The sequence below is a fragment of the Bidens hawaiensis genome, unplaced genomic scaffold, assembly GCF_021521415.1.
Source record: "Bidens hawaiensis isolate Kalapana, Puna unplaced genomic scaffold, B.hawaiensis_p1.1 tig00024338_1, whole genome shotgun sequence".
NCBI lineage: Eukaryota > Viridiplantae > Streptophyta > Magnoliopsida > Asterales > Asteraceae > Bidens > Bidens hawaiensis.
The window spans coordinates 329,477-350,709 of NW_027493838.1; the positions used below are offsets into that span (position 1 = coordinate 329,477).

The window sequence follows — 21,233 nt, forward strand, 5'->3', positions numbered from 1 at the left end:
TATAAATCATAATGAATTATATAGTTATAAGGTTATAAAAAAAAGGTGTAAAACTATATTGTTAGATGGAGCATGAAAGGAAAAAGTGTAGTACTATGACAATAACATGCATATGCTTTTAGCTATGGTGCGCATTTAGGTTCTCATAACATATTGGTGCATTTGGAAAATGCGTAATGACCAAGTCCAATGCAATATCCTAGTAAACGTCACTAAGACAGCGAAGGCTATAAAATCTTTGGGCTGTCGTTGGATAAAAATCGATCCCCATTTCAAAGTTTGTTATAAAAAGATTGGTGTACCTTTTCGTTATAAGCTTGTTGATTGTTTTGTCTCCTAACGCGTTGCTAGCCGTTTTAATGAAATTTGTGCCGCCACCCCCCCCCACCCCCCCCCCCCCAAAAAAAAACTCAATGATCGGCCCACTTGTGCAATCAGGTTTAAACTTCCAAGAAAACTAGTAGGTTCAATCTTAATGAGCCCATCAAATGTTGAACCGATAAGAAACCGGTGTATGGTTTAACCGGCCTTCATCCGGTTTTTCGGTTTGACCGGCCAGGGATGATTTCAAACCATTCTTAATACACCAAGAATCACATACAAACACTTTTTCTATCCATTAATTGAATTAAAAGATTGGCTATCTACGTTTTAATGAGCATATCATTGTATTAACTTTATATATTATATTTTAAGTTAATGCTTGTCCTGTTTGATTTGTTCACATGTAAATGGTTAGGACTATTCGAATTTGAGCATATCAAAACAAAATTATGGGAATTCACACAAAATGTTATGGTTTCAACCATTAGATCATGGGGTGTGTTTATATAAAAATTTTGTGTAAAAGATTTCATGTGGCCATCATATCATTTCCACACACAGTTATTGGGAGTGTGGTTTCACATTTCACACATGTAGAATATTGTAGATATTGGCACATCTTTTTGTTTTTATATTAATTATTAAAAGTAGACATAATAATTGTTTCTCTTGATGACAATAATTTTCTTATGACTAGCGTATCGACACTCACCCCTAACGGGTCGCCCACTAGAGGTGTACAAATCAGTTTTTTTTGTCAAACCAAACCGGTTTGGTTAAACCATGGTCAAAACGGTTTGATTTAGAAACCGGGTTAGGAGCATGAAAGGTCGAACTGGTCCAAATCGATTCGATTCGATTCGATTTAGAACCGGTTTGGTAGTTCAAAAGGGGAACCGGTGGGGTGGGGTGGGTCGGTTTGGGACCCAGTTTGTTGAAACCATTTTGTTTTCAAATGGGTTCGTGTCAGTTTGTAGTAAAACGGTTCCTAACCGTCTTTTTGTACATCTCTAGTCGCCAGGCAACCGGCCAACTCAATGGGTGTCAATGTGAGCTTTTAAAACTTGTTTATTTGCTTATTGAAAAGAAAATTGTACTTGACAAAACTCCTTCAAAAGCCTTAAATTAAAGCTTTTCAAAAATTGGTTTTGCTTATCAAAATAAAAATCAACAAAAAAAAAAAACAATTTTAAAAACTCATCCAAATTGACGGTATATAGATAGCCCATAATTCAAATGGACCATTGGGCCGTCTACTTAATAAATATATTATTCTCACTCTAATAACAAAAACCGGTTTCCACAAGGCATGCAAGCAACTGTCCCCTTATTCGAACACCACTTCTTTCAAGCATTTCGTCGAACACTTGCCACTCACCACATCTTCCATCACAAAACCCATCAATTCTGCACTCAAGCAACTGATACATTCCAATATATTAAACAAGAAGACAAACCCACAACAGACACATCCCAATCAACCACCAACGAAGATAAAGAAGAACCCAAAAGCTTATGTGGAAGGATAGAAAGACTATCCAAAGGAGTACCTGTTGGCTTTGCATTCCAGAGCTGGATGGGCGATGGGTTTCCAATCGACAGAGGAGACATCTTTCACACCATCAATCGTTTACGCAAGCGGAAGCTTAATAAACGTGCACTTGAGGTAATGCACGCAAGGTGTTCGACTAAATGCCTCAATGAATATATTCAAATTTTTTAGCTTATTTTTCTCGTCCAGTTAATCGAATAGCTCCTTACATTCAATACAATATTAGAAGTCTTAGAATTATGTGATAATTCAGACATACATGTTTACAAAATAATAATGATTGAGCTTTACTCTTGTTTGGTACTAACGGGCTCGGTCAGTTTTGGGTCAAACCCGCAAACCTGTTTAACTAAACGGGTCAGGTTCCGGTCAACCCATCGGTTCGTGGGTTGAACCGATAAACCCATTTACTAAGCAGTTAATGTGGAATTTATTGGATATCCGTCAAGGACCGATATTAGAAATATCGGTTATCGCGGTGGAATATCGGTAATTTTAATTTCATATAAAATCCATTTATATAACAATTTAACACTAATAATTCAGTATAATCTCTTACCATTAACAAATTAAGCTTTTGCAACTTGCAAAACACTAATACTAGCAAGTAGGAAGTGATTAAGACTTAAAACACTGATATCGGAAATATTGGTGATATCGTCGGTATTATCGGGACCGGTATTATGTCTGATATTTTGACCAATATTTGTTAAGATAACCGAGATATCACCGATATATACTGCATAGCCCATTTACTTATTTGTTAAAATAGAAAATGTTTTGTATGTAGCAAATTAAATTGGACGGGTATTTTATGTCAAAATTCAAAACTAAAACGGAAATTTACATAATATTTAATAATTAAAATGTAACTGTTTTATAAAAATTTGTGTTTTGTTGTTGTAAAATGTAAATTTCAAGTATTGTGAAAACAATAAAATATAAAAAACTTTCAGGTTAAACGGGTCGTGTTCGGGTTAGCTCATGAATATGCGGGATGTATTCGGGTTCACATGTCTTACATGCTTTTCGGGTTTGGGTTGTGTTCAGGACCCCGAATACTTGTTAAATGCTTATGAATTTTGTAATTTTTGTTTTATTGCTTATGAATTGAGCTTGCATGCTTTTTAATCATATGCAGGTGATGGAATGGGTGATTAGAGAAAGACCATACATGCCAAAGCAACTTGATTACTCATTTTTATTAGAATTCACTGCGAAGCTTCATGGAATCTCGCAAGGTGAAAAACTCTTTTCTCACATCCCTTTACAATTTCAAGATGAATTACTCTACAACAATCTTGTAATCGCGTGTTTAGATAAAAGCATGATAAGATTATCATTAGCTTACATGAAAAAAATGAGAGAACTTGGTTACTCCATTTCATACATGGTGTTTAACCGTTTAATAATCCTGCATTCATCCCCGACCCGAAGAAAACACATCCCCAAAATCCTCAGGCAAATGAGAGCCGATAAAGTGGCCCCACACGTCTCCACGTATAACATTCTGTTGAAAATGGAAGCTAACCAACACAACATTGAAGGACTACTTAAAGTTTTCAGTGACATGAATCGGTCAAATGTTGACCCGAACGAGATAACTTATTGCATACTCGCCACTGCACATGCTGTAGCTAGGTTATACACCGCCTGCGAGACGTATGTCGAGGCTATCGAGAAGTCAATGACTGGGAATAACTGGTCAACGCTAGATATTCTTGTTATATTATACGGGTATTTAAGAAAACCGAAGGACCTTGAAAGAATTTGGAGAATCGTGCAAGAACAACCGCGTGTTAAACCTAAAAGCTATGTTCTTGCAATAGAAGCTTTTGGCAAGATTGGAGATGTAAACCGAGCTGAAGAACTTTGGTCAGAGTTAAAGTCAAAGGAAGAGTTAAAGTCAACCGAGCATTTCAATTCATTGATATCCGTGTATTGTAGACACGGGTTTATTACCAAAGCAACTGGATTGTATAAAGAAATGGAGAAACATGGATGCAAAGCAAATTCTATAACTTTTAGACATCTAGCGGTTGGTTGCTTGAAATCTGGTTTAAAATGGAAACTTTAAAAACATTAGATATGGGCATGGGTTTGACAACGAGCACGAGTGTGAAAAAGTCAACCCCGTGGTTGGAAACGACTTTCTTGTTAGTTGATTTTTTTGCAGAAAGTGGTGATGTGGAGAATGCAGAGAAGTTGTTCGATGATTTGAAGAAAGCAAGTTATGCTAGATATAGTTTTGTTTATAACGCTTTGATCAAGTGTTATCTTAAGGCGAAAGTATATGATCCGAATCTTTTGAAACGAATGATTCTTGGAGGGTCGAGGCCAGATTCTGAAACCTATAGTCTTTTGAAGGTTCTTGAACAATTTCGGTGATGGTTTGTTTAATTAACGAATTTTCTTGAAAACAAGCTTTTATATTTATGTTTCAAGTTGGAAAATCTCCGGTTTGTATTAGCAATATTATAAATTGGTTAACACGAACACAACTTGTATACTAAATGGTTTAATTTAATAAGGTAGCTTTTTGTCGGTTGACACCAGTATTATTATAAACCATGCAAACCCACACACAACACATTTAATAAATTGGTTAACACGAACACAACTTGTATACTAAGTGGTTTAATTTAATAACTCATTTGAAAGTTTTTTAAAAGTTCATATTTATATATTTTAAATAAGTTTCTTAAAAGGTGTTGAAACTTAAAGTTTGAAGTTTTTTTCTCACTCTCTTTAATTTTCTATTTTGATATCTTTATAGCCTCTTAATTTTCAAAAACTTTATTTATGAGTTTAAATTATTCATTCTTCAATAATAACTCATGCCCTTATTTTAATCTCGAACTAAATTTATAAACCAAGTTTGCAATTGGGAACAAAAGATAAAGAAAAATTATTAAAATGACACCCGTTATACAAAAATTGATTAGTTTCAACAGGAATAATTGATTGTTTACTTTGTTATTAAGTCCATATGTATTACTCATATCACAAATGAATATTAAACAGGCTGACATGAAACATGACTCGACCAGACCCTAATTTCAAGTAGTTTCACAGGGGTAAATATACGGGTGTCGGGTTCAGATTAAAGAATCCAAACAAGCAAATCTGTCAACCCAATACTCATAAATCTATCGACTTTGGCTATTGTCAATGTAATCATAACTGTAAAGTGTCAATGTACTATGCTAGCTCAAAAGTCACTGGAAATGGGTGTCAACGACCACTTTTCACAAGCTTTTCTCGTGTCAATAGTTTTGGAAGATATTATACAAACAAGTCCTTTTCTTTTCATTAATGATTTATCGTCCACTAATATGTTAAATAACATAAATATGTAAATGAGTTTCATAGCATGCCATACTAGTTTGGTAAATAGTTTTTAAGGAACACCAAAATGATAAATACTTTTTCCACCAACACTAGTTTGGGGGAAAAAACTCCTAAATTAAAATGAATACTAATAAAATTACATATACAACAAGTTCCAAGTAAAGGAAAATTAAAGGTTGGTCAAGTGTCAACAATCAAATATTTATAACAATACATCATTTGAAACAAATTTTGACGGATTTTATTATACTAAATGGAGCTTACCTAAATATATATATATCAGCACATGACATAATGATCGAGTGGTATGGTGTTTTGTGGTTTTACTTCTTAAAAAATGAAGTGATATGTTTATATCCTTGCGAATACAATACTGGAAAAGTTTAGGTGGAAACATTTGTTAGAAAAAATCAAAATATACAAGAAGTAATAGTTTTAGGCATTTAGCTAAGAAGAATTTCTTGCACGTGATTTTCTGTTTATTTTTGGCAAGTGTTGACCTTAACCTTACATTTTCTTCTTTTTTTGGTTAATTCAAACCTTAATCATTTTATTCGTTTTATGCGTGGCTTAATTTTTTCTTCATTAATAATATTTATTTTTATAACAACTAACACTCTTTGATAGCGTTTGGTATGCATGAATGAGAGACAGAATGGAATAGACTATTATGATGGAAAATAAAAAAAAGTTTTCAATTGGTCAATTGAATGAAATCACTCATTACCATGTCCATTTCATTTAATTCCCTTTAAAACACTCCAAATTCATTCCATCTACCCCTTCTTTTTTTTTATAATTTCATCCCTTTTTCACACAACATTACCTACACCACCCTCCCACCACTACTAGCCATTGCCCTCTCACCACCGCCTCCGCCGCCCACCACGGCCCACCGCCGCCTTTGACGCCCGCCCCCACCACCACCCGCCTCCGCCGCCCACCACCACCAACTACCATAGCCGCCCACCACCAACCATCGACCCTGGCCATCACGACCACCGCTCGCCGCCCGCCGCTTATCACTGCCATTGCCACCATCGACAATCGCTCCCGTCCATCGCCATCGCCACCCGCCTCCCCACCACCTACCACCACCATTACTGCTTCCGCTCACCACCACCATCCCACCGCCACTCACTTCCATTTATATATAATTCCATATTTTTTTAACTTACCAAAAAAATAAAAATTAATAATTCATGTCATTCACACATGATAACCAAGCATGTCAATGGAATGGTAATGATTCATTCCATTACCCCATCCATTATAGTCCCTCGCTTATTCCTTTCAAAACTCATTTCATTAACTCATAACAAACAGACCCTTAATCTTACGAGAGACTAACAAAATTCAATTTTGCAAAACTCGAAATCATGGGCCATACCCTCCTCATGAAGGAAATCATTAGAGGAAACCATTAATGATTAATTATTTATACTTGTCATGTTACATTATTTTACATATTATTACATCATTTTCTTTAATTTAAAAATATACAGTAGAGATGTATGTCTTACAATCAAATAATTACTTGTTTCTTATTTGTTTAAGACATTAGAGTGAAATAGATAGAAAAAAATTAGTTAAAAAAAAAGGAAAAACAATTTTAATTTTTCTAAAAAAAAATTAAAAGAAAAGAGATGGAACTGTATTTTCTTTTAAATTTAACCATATTTCATTAAAAGAAAAGAGACTTTCACACCGTAATTTTGTTGTGGTGTATGTTTTATTTGCTATTACAATTTGATATAAAAGAAAATAATGTTTAAATCTATACTAATTAATAAATAAAGGTTTTCTTACGCCACATTACCTCTTTTTAGCTCATCATTCTCTTAAATTCCCGTCTCCCACCACATTCCTTTTACAAACCCCATAAGAAAACATCTATTTATAAATAGTATATTTTGGATTTAAAATTTGAAACCAATTATTTAATTGTTGATTATTGATAAATGTATTAGTGAAATAAACTGTAAAAGTAATTAAAAAGTTATAAATTTACAGATTGGTTACATATAAAATATAGTTGTTAATTGTCATATGCAATTAGTGTAACTTAAATCGTTTATTATTATTATTATTTCATAGAATATGGTAGTAGCAGGTAGTGTAAATTGAACTAATTTTTTATTAAATGCAAAAATATGTATAGCTAAAGATATGATATCTAACCTATTTAAATCTATCTTTTTATGCAAACAATTATCACATAGTATTTTTATTATCAACATGAATGATTAAAATCACTCATCAATAAATGCAAATATATTACAACTATTTGGGTGATCATGAACCACAAATTGATGATATCTAATTTATACAGGGAGAGATTGGCATTACCATATCTCCAACACTTGGAGATAAAAATAAAAAGGAGATAGTGATCTGGTAGATACCTTACTATGGCTTTCCCCACTTCTGAAAATCACTTAATCTTCATGTTGACTATTTTTATTATCTTATCATTCTACACCTTAGTTATAGTCAACTAATTTAAACATTCAATGTAGCTTATATATTTAAGCATACAATACTGTTAGAACGCATCAATGTTGATATGAAGCGTAACCTTTAAGATGTAACCAACATCGATGACTCATTTGCTCTATCGTCAACTTCATAAACGAAGATTCACTCAAAGGATGTGTTCGATGCAACTTGAATTAACAAATGGTTGATTCAAAAAACGGTGAAGTAAAGGTTTTTTAATCGTTACAAACAATTTCCTTTTTTATTATCCTTTTTCACTGTTTGCTCATATTATGTTTCTTTACAAAAATTTTATGCATACGCATTTAAGGATTTTGAATAATAAAAAAACGTTATTCAAATATATATTAAAATTTTAAACTTTAGATATCTTAAATTTTGGATTAGTATATGCACATGCTATAATTTATTTTTCGGATTTTTTTAACGGTGACTTTCATTTTTGTGTTTAAGCCACTACACTCTCTAAAAATGAACATAACCCAACATAAATTAATTAAAATAGGTTCAAATATATTATTAATTTTTTACGATAAATAAACTAAAATCCAAAAAAATGCATTTACAATATTAGAAACGAAAAATTTAAACAACCCCGTAATAAGGGGTTTTTATTGATGTAAGAAATCTATAATATATATAAATGAAACCTTAAAAAGCTCTTCGGTGCCTTTTACATTCTCTCAAGCTAAGAGATTGCATATTTGTAAATAGATTATTCTCATGCATTTGACCAGAATTCACGGGTATGAGTATCACCAAACTCAGATATTACTTATACGGGTTATAACAACTCATTAAATTAAAAATTAATCTCATCAAATATTTGATACGAAAATCCTATAAAATAGGGATTTATAAATTAATATATGATTTCTTTAAAAAAAAGATATATATTATTTATAATTTAAAAAAATTAAAGTAAAAAGATAGGCGGGTCATGGGTCTCACCAAACTTAAATAGCTTTTAAACCGGGTTGTAACATTTATTTTTTTTTGTGAAACCCTTTCATCATCAAAAGTATATTATTAACTTATGTACAATAAATAAAATTAAAATAAAAAAATATATAAATATTATAAACAAATAATGTAAAACAACCCCCGTAATACAGGGATAAAAGCGATATTATATAAACATAGGATTTCTATCTTATGATATTTGTCGATTTATGATCAATATAGATATTTGTCAATTTACGATCAATATAGAAGTCAAAAATTTATTTATTTAATTGTAATGTATGTTAATACCTTTAATTAATAACCAGGTTAATTTTTCATGATATTTTGATATTGATATTTTAAATGTTTTGAACTTACAAAATAAAATTTGTTTTAACCCATATTGTACACGGGTACTTAACCTAGTAAAAAAATAAAAAACTAAATGAGTTGATTGCAAGCTGGACTACAAGAGGACATGGTACAATTTTCTGTACGGACTGGGAGGTTATTCTCTTTGGGAGATGCGTTTAGGACTTTGAGTTTATAGTCATGACTCATCATTCATGTGTTCCCATCCTAGATCTCATATTGTTGAGTCATTTGAGGGTAATCAAATATTTGTTAGGTTATAAACGAACTAAACATTTAACAAAAGTTTTGTGAACTATTTTGCAGAAAGGTCAGAGCTCCCTTTCATTCAATTGTGTTTGTGGATGATCGGTAATTTGTTCATTTATATTAATGTTTTCTTCTGAAAATATCAGTAATTTTTTTTTATTAAAAAACAGGTTAGAAAGGCTTTTTTGTAATATTTTACATGTAATTTGTGGATGATTTCCTGATATCAAGATTTGCGATGAAAATGTATTAGAAATTGGAATGTATACAAGGAAGGTAATTGCGGTATGGGATAAGGTTTAAGATTAGTTTTAGACATTTGTTGTGGGTATGTGATGTTTATGAGAGTTGGTGGCATACCACTTTACCGACCCATATGACCCACTAGTTTGATTCTCCCGTGTTACGAGAGTTTATTTAAGTGTTTGTTTTTAATCGTTTTGCTATTTTATGATGATTTATTTAATTTTTAACGTAGTTTGTTTTTAATTTAATACATATATATTAGTTTGTTATTATATTTTTTTTGCATTTGACAATTTTCAATTGAGTTGTGTAGGTTTTTTAGATTTTTAACGAACAAAAATACACTAACAAGAACATGTTGATTTTTGTAAATGAACAAACATAAACACAAATATTTGTCTAATGAAAAATGGGACGTTGATGTAGTTGACGATGGAGGGTAGTATCGGAAGTTAATCGGCGATGGAGATGATAGACCATCAATGGAGAACATGTAAAGAAGATAAATTAAATTAGGGCTTGAGAATGAAAGTATTTACCAATAGATAAGATATTATAACCCATTTGAGAGCTATTAAAGTTTGGTAAGACCCATATCCCGTGGAAATTACTCTTTGATGATTAAGGGGTTATTTCACAAAAAAATGAGATATTATAACTCGTTTAAGGGTTATCCGGGTTTGGTGAGACCCATGACTCGCGAAAATTATCGTTTGATTATGAAAGAGTTTCACAAATAAATGAGATGTTATAACCCATTTAAAGACTATTTGGGTTTGGTAAGACTCATACCCGCGATTTCGGGTCAAATGCATGAGAAGTCTCCATTTAGAAATTAAACAATCTAGTGGCTCTAGAGAATGGGGTGGGGGACAACTGAGAATGACACATATGATTTCATGGTAGACAATTATATAGATAATTAGATTTGATTAAAATTATACTTTAAACCCATTAATTTATCCAAAATCCCAAAAACAATCCCAAATTTGCATATGTAGTTCATAATCTTTAATGGAGTATTGTGAGTTCTAACCCCATTATCCCCTTAGTTATGTCCCTGCTAAGTACTAACCCATTAACCCAAACACACAATGATTCTCGTATTTCATTATTAGAATTTGACAAATTAAGTAGATTATGTCAACGATTACTAACCACAAGTCCACAAGCTTCTCTTCACTTGATGATGATTGTACACTTTCGTTTCTCTTCATTTGTTTCTTGTCATTCAACATTTTACACAATTTCAACATAACCCACACACTTATTTAAAAGACTATAAAATTCAAAGCATAAACTTATTTTTTTGTATCCAAAAATGAGATGATACACAATTGAACTTTAGCAAACCAAATTTCTACTAAGATAACACATACCGTTGCGTATTTCATTATTACATTAACAAATAAATTGTGTTTTATTGAATACTAGCTAGATGTGAATTGCGTATTTCATTTATGGTGTTTTATTGTACCTGGTTCATAAAAAAAAATCTTTTGATGGTTCTTTAAACATCTTACTAGTTAAGTTTCAAAAAAGATATTGAATGATTCAAATGCTATTTTTTAATTAGGGGGTGTTTGAGATTTCTTATTTTTATATCCTTATAACTTATTGACTTTTGTAAGTTAAAATAGTGTTTAGATAATGTGACTTTTTTAAGTTTTTAAAGAAGAAAAAAAAAGAGTTTTGATAAGTTAGGATATTATAACTTATCAAAAACTCCTTAATAAGTCAAAAGAAAGTGTAAATAAGGAATTCCAAACATGGCCTTAGTCAGATATCTTAATAATTCAGTCAAAGATTGTCAAACAACAATTTACAACGCCTTACCGATTCAGTATTAGCTCTTTAGTGATATTGTGCAACAGTAATGGGCAGCGGCGGACCTACTAAGGAGCCCTCGGGTGCACGGGCACCTAATGGTTATTGAAAATTTCGTTGAGACGATATAGAAAAAATTTTAGAGAGCCCATAAGAGTTTTAGAGGTGAACTTTTATTAACAAGTTAAGTGTTGGTCTAGTGGTAAAACATCATTTCTAAAGCTTCATTTGTCCATCTGTTCTAAAAGAACTTGGGTTCGAATCTCCGTTGTAACGTTTTTCTTTCACGTTTTTTTTTTCTTTCTTACTTTTACTATGGTTTTATCCTTAAAAAAATACACATCTACTCATTCATCAACCTCTTTTCTTCAAGCCTTCCCTAAAATCTTACCATCATCCTCTACTTCCATCCTCTGTCACCATAAATCCGGCGACCATCCGCGTATCATCTGTTCATCTCCGCGTAGCATGTGAAGACGGATTTGCGTAATCGGATGAGTGATGATTATATGAACGATTCTTGCATTTGTTATATTGAAAGAGACCTTCTTGCCAATGTTTCGGTCAAAGATGTAATGGATCGCTTTCAAAAGATGAAACTCGTCATGAACAACTTTAAAATTTGTAACGTTTCTTATTTTCATTTCATTTCTAGTGACATTGTAATTTGATTGTCTATTTTCTTGTTATATTTTGTTATGTTATCGTATTGTATTATGTTTTATATCTTGATTCGACCAGACGGGACCAGAAGTTTTATTAGTCAGTTTTGAGAAATTTGAAAACCGAAAAAAGGTGAGCCCGTTAAGGAAAATTCTTGAGTCCGCCACTGATAATGGGTTGGATTTGTAACATTCTAAGAAATTTATTAAAACAGGCTCTATTGATAAGTGTCCTTTTTCTGCTTATTATTTTTTAAAATATTAATATTAGAGAAAACATAAGAGATGTTATTGTTATGTTTCGGTATAAAATAATTGTGTGTGTATTTGTAAATAATTTAAAATGTGTAGCAGGGTGAGGTGGCATAGTTAGGCGTATGTACGCACCGTAAATCTCGCCAATTGATTTGACCTTTTCATTTCATTTGCCAAACCTTAAACTTAAACTCATACACGTCTTCTAGAAAACCAACTCCACGTTTTCGGCTTTCATGTTTTCCAGTTCCCGACAAGTCTTGCTTTTACCTCCGTACATTGTAACATTTACAAACTTGAAAATTAACTGTTGAAAGTTGAAACAAACCATTTTGTACAACTTCACATTTCACCCATCGTTTACGTTGGAAGCTGTCGCAACATGTAGTTCAGTCATGAGTTAATCGTATAGACAAATGGATCAACAAATTTTGAGTAAACCGTGAAGGCGGAAGCAGGCCCGGCCCTACGGTATTATTGTACATTTTCAGTTAACAGTAATTGAAATTCAAAAGACATATTTAATTAAGTTATTATTTTAATTTCTACCTTTTTACTCGAGATTTTATTAATCATCAACTTCTAGCAACAAGCTAGACATGAAAAAAACAAATATCAATTCCATTTACAGTCTAATAAAATTACATCAGTTAAGCAGAACGCTAGTAGACATTTTAATAACGGTTAGTAACCCTTAGAATCCCAACGTCTTTATTTTGTTAACAAATTTATATGGACAAATAGATTCAACTGTCTATCTAAACAACCCGTGACAAAACCAATTTAATTTGCCTTTTTGTTTTGGACGGAAAATCTACGCTAGCTCTACTTCTTTCACTATTTCGGACTAATATACCTTGTGCCAAGATTTGAAACGAAGATCTTACATGCATATAGAAAACAAGAGTCTGTATCAAATGGGCTAGTTATATAATTTGCTTATTTGACCGCTTTACTTATATAGTTATACTTTAGTATAAAAGGGTAACTCAATATAATTACACTAAATATTACTATTTTATATTTCATTTTCATTTAAGTAATAACTCTTTAGCAATGTGTCGACTCCAAAGGGGCAGGGGTATGTCTTTAGCAGGTTAGGGTTTGCAATTCAGAAAGGGGTGGCGGCGCAGCTTGTTGCCCGCCTACCTGCTATATTGATGTAATATCTATGTTTCATCAGTAGAAATAAATAAAATGTGGCATATTGCCATAGTGTGTGACAACAAAAAAAAAAAAAAAAAAAAAAAAAAATTTAAGTAATCATTTTTATATATTTATCATTATACTTTTTATCTTTTTTACTGAAAATCACTTTCTATAAATATTAAAAAAAGTTTATACGGTGTAACTAGTATATTTTCAGATTTAATTTTCCCATATAATATGTTATCCTCGTTTACTCACAATCTCTTCCATTAACATTCTATAATTTACAAAATCTTTTCACAAAATATGTGCAACAGGATGTGAATACTTTCAAGATCCTAAGACAAACCATTTCATATTTGGGGCACCTAAGTAACCGGTTACATAATAAAGTCCTACATGCAATGATTTGACTTTTTGAATGCTACATATTATGAGGCATTCATGCGGTATTTGTTGGTGTTTGACTTGAAGTGCGCATGACCACCGCCTGAACCATATTGTTATTTGTGCATTTTAACATTTTCTACTATTTAACCATAAATTATAATTTAGCTAAGTTAATGTAGATATTGTTAGTAAATCTTGTGTAAGTATGAGTGGTTAAATGTCGTACTTACAAGATCTAAGTATTTTAAGTTAGTCTATTTGTGAGCATTATTTATCATAACAATTAACACGGAGATTCGTGATCAAGTATTTATATATCTTGTAGCTTTTCTTAACGGTGACAAATACATTAATTAAGATTTTAAAAAATCACAAAACACTAGTATTACAACGGGTGCTGCTAAACGTACCCCATCCCCATCTATTTTTACTAAACATACCCCCTCCCTTAGGTTTTACATTAATACGATTTTGTTGTTTTTTTGTCATCTTGTTATCTTTTATTATCATTATTATTTTTATAAAAGCATTTTTATTCTATTTTTATTTAACAACTTTTTTTTCTATTTATCTTTTTATGTAAAACATATTTTTTCTTACTTCAAAAAATGTTTTTTTTTTTCAGATCTTATAAACATTTTTTTCTTGTTTTAAAAAAATGTTTTTTTTTTCAATACTTGTTTTAATCTTTTTGAAGTGCGTTCATTTTAAATTAGAGAGTTTACATTCTTTTATAAAAAATCATATTAACTTTTATTAATAAAAATGTTAAATAACATACAACTTGATAAACAAATTTGACTCTTTTCTCAAGTAACATTAACTCATGTATCTAAACCTAACAAAAAAAATAAAATTGTTTTGAATACATTTTATAAAGAAAATAAAAAACTATTTAGAGAAAACATACAAAACTTTTTAATACATGTAAAAAAAATAAACAAACTTTTAATAAGATCTTAATGAAATAAAATAATAAAACCAATAACAAAAATATATAAAAAAACTGTAAAACATAAATAAAAACTTAATGGTTTTATATTTGATATATTGAGATAATTATAAAATAAAATAAGAGAGACTATAATGTCAATTACAAATGTTAAGGGGAAATGAAAGTTCAAGGAGGGTGTATGGTTAGCAAGGGAGAGAGATACATTTAGCCTGACCCATTACAATATCAAAGATAGAGGAAGGAGGGGGGGGGGGGGGGCGTAGAATAAAAAATTCCAAAAAATAACTATTTCATAGTTCTCCTTTTAATATATAAAATTTGTTCCAAGTATAATAAATATGAACTATATTTTAACATCTCTTTTTCTAAACATATTTGGCATTTCTCTTAATGCTAATTCGATCTTCTAAAAATAACCAAAAATAATAAGGTAGCGGTTGGTATTCAGAAATGGAGGGCGGAATGAAATGATCCACTGTGAGGGAATGAAGAAAAGTATGTTTGGTTAATCAAAGGAATGGAATGACCCATTACCTAGTTCATTACATTCCCTCTAAAACACCTCAATTTCATTTCATCCATACCCCATGTTTTTTTTCATTCCTTCCCTCTTTCACCCTACATCACCTCCACCATCCTCCTACCATCACCCCCACCACCATCAACATTAACACCCACCACCGCCACTGCAACCAACCACCATCACAGCTGCTCACCGCCACCACCACCGTTATCGCCACCACCAACCATTGCCATTAGTGCCTACCACCCACCACCGCCACCCGCCCGCCGCCACTATCGACCGTCGCCCCTGCCCTTCACCCCTATTAGCCGCCCACTCCCACCACCGCTACCCGCCACCACCCACCCCAACACCACCACCAACCACCATTATCTCTCATCGCTCACCACCCACCCCACCACCACCACCATCACCGCCCACCAATGCCACGACCGCCACCTACCTCCTACCACCACCGCCACTCACTACCGTATTAATTTTAATTTTTCTTTTTTCCTACATAGTAAATTACGCAAAGTAATCATTTCATTTCCATGTGGTAACAAAACATCCATTGAAATTGTAATAACTTATTTCATTCCTTTGTTTATTCCATTACCACGTTCATTCCATTCAATTGTTCATTCCATTACTTCATATCAAATAGACCTACTTTCAAAGTGCTTGTAAAAATGTTTATTTCAACATAAAAAAAAATAATATATTTTCATCCACACCTTCAAAAATACTTGCGAGGAAACAAAACAAAGTAACAAAATACAGTTATTTAAAACATAAAACGAAACTACTAGATGAGTCAGTCAGCCAGTCAGTGTTTGAAACCAAACCAAACTAGATTACTAGAAAGAAGTGTGAACAAGCCACCCACCGGCCACCGGCTAAAACCAACCTTATTATTCCTACATAGTATTTAGCACCAAATCGAGTCCAACCCACCATTAATATCACCACCCTTCATCTCAAACGACACCCGTCACCACCACCCTGCTCAAACCACTCACCGTCCACCACTGCTTGTTATATAATTTAACCTTCTTCATCTTGTTGAATCCAAATAATATTATTCATTTCAATGGGTATTTGTTTGAGTGCTAGAATCAAAGCTGAAAGCCCCTATCACACAGGTACTGATTGTCGTACAGTACTGGTACCGGTTTTAGTTTTTTATGTTTTTGGTACCGGTACAGTTCAGTTTCAGTATTTTCAATGGTATGTGGTGCCGGTACCGGTACAATATATTATTCACTCGGTATGGTACCAGTACTGATATGTTGATATGTTGGTTGGTAATTAGTTAGTGATCTAATTTTCTTATTTTGGGAATCTATGTTTTATTTATATTCTCCATGATTAGAATCTAAAATTAGGTTTACTTGGGATTTGAATTAATTTGTGAGAATATTCTGAAATCAGAATAAAGTTATTTAATTTTATATTATTATTGTGTTAATAATAATAATATTAATAATAATTCAGGGGCGAGTTCAAGATCTGCAAGTACAGATGACAACAATAATAATGGAAACTCAAGTGGTAGCAAGGGCTCGTGGCTCCCACCGGTTCCGAGAAGTGAAGGTGAAATTTTGCAAGCTTGTAATTTGAAGAGTTTTAATTATTCGGATCTTCGAATGGCTACTAGGAACTTTCGACCCGATAGTGTGTTGGGTGAAGGCGGGTTCGGGTCGGTTTATAAAGGGTGGATCGATGAACATTCGTTCACGGCTTCGAAACCCGGGACTGGAGTCGTTGTTGCGGTTAAACGACTTAGTGCCGAAAGCTATCAAGGTCATCGAGAATGGCTGGTAAGCAGTTAAACCGAATTCTAACAATTTGGATACTGAAAACCGAATTGGTTATTCGGGTGATAAGAATTTTGTTTAGTATTATTTGGGTGTCGGTTCAGTTTAATTGGTTTATAATGAAAATTGTGTTTGGTTATTGTAGGCGGAAGTGAACTATTTAGGGCAATTTTCGCACCCGAATCTGGTGAATTTGATTGGATATTGTTTGGAGGACGAACATCGGCTTTTGGTTTATGAGTTCATGCCTAGAGGCAGTTTGGAGAATCATTTGTTTAGGAGTAAGTCATGTTTTCTTTTAAGTGTTGATGATTTCATACATTTTAAAATCAAATGTTAAATATGGTTAATGTTTTCTTGGACATTTTTTTATAGGAGGATCTCATTTTCAAATGCTTTCGTGGAGTCTTCGATTAAAAGTCGTTCTGGGAGCGGCTAAAGGACTAGCTTTTCTACATAGTGCCGAAACCAGAGTGATTTATCGAGATTTTAAAACTTCTAATGTTTTACTTGATTCGGTATGTGATGCACTATGATATAATAATATGTACTATAAAATTTAAAAAAATTAAATAGGTTAATCATCCAATAATTATTCTTTTAAGTAGGATTATAATGCTAAACTCTCGGATTTTGGGTTAGCTAAAGATGGGCCCACCGGTGACAAAAGCCATGTCTCCACTCGTGTGATGGGGACCTACGGTTATGCCGCCCCTGAATATTTAGCTACAGGTAGATTAACACAAATGAGTAATGTCTTTTTCTACCAACTTATTTTTTGTTTATTTTCAAGTTATAACAAATCGTTTATATTTGGTTATTATAGGTCATTTGTCTACTAAAAGTGACGTGTACAGTTTTGGAGTGGTCCTTATAGAAATGTTATCAGGCCGAAGAGCCATAGACAAAAATCGGCCCCCGGGTGAACAAAAGTTAGTCGAGTGGGCCAAACCGTACCTACCCCACAAACGAAAACTTTTTCGGGTTCTTGATAACCGTCTGGAGGGTCAGTACACTTTAGACGGCACCCTTGCCACGGCTAACCTAGCCCTAAGGTGTGTTTCAACGGACCCGCGGTTCAGACCAAGCATGGCGGATGTGGTTAAAGAACTAGAGTTACTTCAAGATCCAAAGAGAATGACAAGGTTACGAAGACATTCCGCCAACGAGGCACAAACGAGGCGGCTTGTTTCTCAAGACAGGGTTGCTAGCGGTCGTTCTGCAGCCTACCCGCGGCCTTCGGTTTCTGCCGTTTATAGTTAATGAGTGCAAGAACTAGAACTGAATAATAGTTGTATAGTTTGTTTTGGGTTAAATCTTATTTGAGTTTGTATGTACACAAGGATTATGAAAATATATAAAACTTGAATTTGAATGACCACATCCTATTTTTTAATTTTCAATATTTTTATTTTATTTGTAAAGAAAGGACATTTGTATCTGTTTTTTTTTTTGTTTTTTCATCCATCAACATGTCTCATAACTTAAAATAATATTAAATGATACATGAGGTTGTTTTCAATAATACCTTTGTGAGACTTTAAAGGCATTAGGCATGCATACGTCATGTATACGTAGACGAAATCAGCTAAAGTAGTAAAGCGTGTAAACACTGTTTCATAGAAATTATTTTATTTGGAATTTCTTTCATACATAATGCACTTTTTTTTTTCATTTCTACTTGAAATAAATAATTTTAATAAGATCAAATAAAAACTCAAAATTAAGATTTAATTGTTATGCGCATAAGAAACCTTTCAAAATTATTAGTGTTGATAAACTTATATCAAAACATAGGCGATAATTAAATACCAACAAATTATTTCCCAAAATTTACTTTTCACATAAAATTTCATTTATATTATATTTTGCTTTGTAATATTTTTTAACAACGTTTAGACTATCCCAATACCTGAGTGAGTCTCTCTAAGATGGTATGTCAATCGTCCATACTATATTCGACGCTCCATGTCTAATTAACCCAGGTACACCACTGTCAAAAAGGAAATCCGTCACCGTGTGAACCCCCCCCCCCCCCAATTGAGTATGGTTTCAAATGTGAGACTATAAGTAGGGATGGCAAGAAAGCCCGTGCCCGACGGGTATACCCAAAACCCGAAATAAATGGGACAGGTATACCCGAAACCTGATGTGTATGGACCGGGTATGGGATTAGGATTTAAAAATTTTCACGGGTACGGCCCGGGTATGGGATTAGATGATATCCGGCCCGATTACCCGAAAACACGTACCCGAACCATATACCCGAATTATATACCCGCGAAATTCTTTGTATTTCAGAGGTTGTGAAGCATATATATAAAAAAAGTATATACAAATTATATGATATTATTTATTTATTGTCATGCTTACATATATGGAGTGCATTATATTTAAATTTGTAATAATTGTTGTATGAATAAGATGTATAAAATATATATAATGAATAAAAAAATGTACTTGAAAGTCCCAACGGGTATACCCGATACCCGCGGATATGCCCGATACCCGACGGGTAATTACCCCACAAATACCCGACGGGTAATGGGCCGGGTATGGACACGATTTTACAAACGGGTATGGGCATTGGATTACCGATACCCGGCCCGAACCCGGCCTGTTGTCATCCCTAACTATAAGATCTCAAGTCTTATCCACCAGAAGGTCAATTGCTCGTTTTATAATATTGAATACAACTTTTCAAGTTCATGATTCTTGTGACTGAAAAGAAACCTTCATGCGTAGAGTAAAACAGAAAAAACATCTTAGAGATATTTATCTAAAATACGATGATTTGTGATATAAATGAACTTTAACAATAGTTTTAAAATGCCAATACCGGTTACTTTCAGTTTTTGTTAGAAATAATTCTTTTATAAAACTCTATAATTCAATATGTCATTCAAAATCATAATATCACATAAGTTATATACATTTAATATATTTTTTATGGGTGTAAAAGTAGGTGTATTATCATTTGATGATGTTGAGTTCATATATAAATGCGATGTGGATAAAAGATTAAAAATGTTTAGAAGGTAACATAGAATGCTTTATGGGTGCTGGTAGGTTTATGATAATGAGCCAACTTTGAAAGTTGTCCCACTACCCACTCACACTTACATATTGACTTTGTGGCTTTGTGCTATCTATCTCACTTTTTGAAACTTTATTCCAGATTACACCTACTTATGAGTTATGACCCATTCAGTTGTATATAATCATCTACTAAACTATTAATAATTGTATATTTTTTTGTTAGTTAACTATGACTGTCCATTGTAGGGAACAGTGTAGAGTATAATTGAAGGCCTATAGTCAAGATTAGATATGTTATCTTATTCATTAGGTATATTGGCATCTCTAGACCCTCATTGGTTTAAATTAATAAAATGCATGGTCATGCTCAAAGGATGTTTGACTGAACACTTTTAATCTTGATTGAATAATAGAATGGTTGGACAGTATATAGAATAATAATCCATGGCTCATGTTCAATAAAATGTGTACCACATAAAGAATGAGGTTACCGATTTTTACCATGTATTATTTTGTTTGATGGATGTGTATCTAAACACTTGGTTGTAGTTGATGACTTAAGTCTTAAAATAGTAAGAACAATGAGATACTGCTATATATTCTAGATTTTTACATTCTTTAAAATGATGTATGTTGTATGTTGCACAAGTGAGAGAATGTTTCATCAAAATATCAAGACGGAACATATAGCAATGTCAATTTGGTATATGATCCTAATGAGTCACAAGGTAAGCAATTTATTAAGTATGCATTAAAATACAATTTGAATGGAAACCCTATCAAAATGCATTAAAATACGATTTGAATGAAAGTACCCTATTAAAATTATATATGTATTACTATCTGATGAAATAATGAATGCGAATAATATAAATTATTATTATTATTATTATTTAGTGCAATAATAATATTTAATAAGAGAGGGTTATTCTAAAAATAAGTAATTTTCTAAGAAAACTAAGAATAAATTATAGCCATTGGATCATGTTAATCAATGGTTGAGATATAAAATTACCCATAACCGACATATTTTCCTAGAATTATTCTTTCATCATTATAACCGACATAGTTTCCTAAATTATTTTTTCAGCATCAT

At 32.5% G+C, this 21,233-nt stretch overlaps 1 protein-coding gene and 1 pseudogene across 2 annotated transcripts; both read left to right on the forward strand.

Annotated features, from left to right (window-relative positions):
- The first annotated feature begins 1,544 nt into the window (after positions 1-1,544).
- On the forward strand, positions 1,545-4,339 carry LOC143569133 (pentatricopeptide repeat-containing protein At1g07590, mitochondrial-like; annotated as a pseudogene). Its single transcript, XR_013141684.1, has 2 exons — positions 1,545-1,990; positions 3,018-4,339. The product of XR_013141684.1 is annotated as a pentatricopeptide repeat-containing protein At1g07590, mitochondrial-like (transcript).
- Positions 4,340-16,084: 11,745 nt separating this feature from the next.
- On the forward strand, positions 16,085-18,470 carry LOC143569135 (putative serine/threonine-protein kinase PBL10). Its single transcript, XM_077055119.1, has 6 exons — positions 16,085-16,423; positions 16,776-17,101; positions 17,244-17,379; positions 17,474-17,616; positions 17,707-17,830; positions 17,925-18,470. Exons 1-6 carry the CDS (start codon positions 16,372-16,374, stop codon positions 18,359-18,361), a joined length of 1,218 nt encoding a protein of 405 aa, XP_076911234.1. The 5' UTR covers positions 16,085-16,371; the 3' UTR covers positions 18,362-18,470.
- Positions 18,471-21,233: the final 2,763 nt, after the last annotated feature.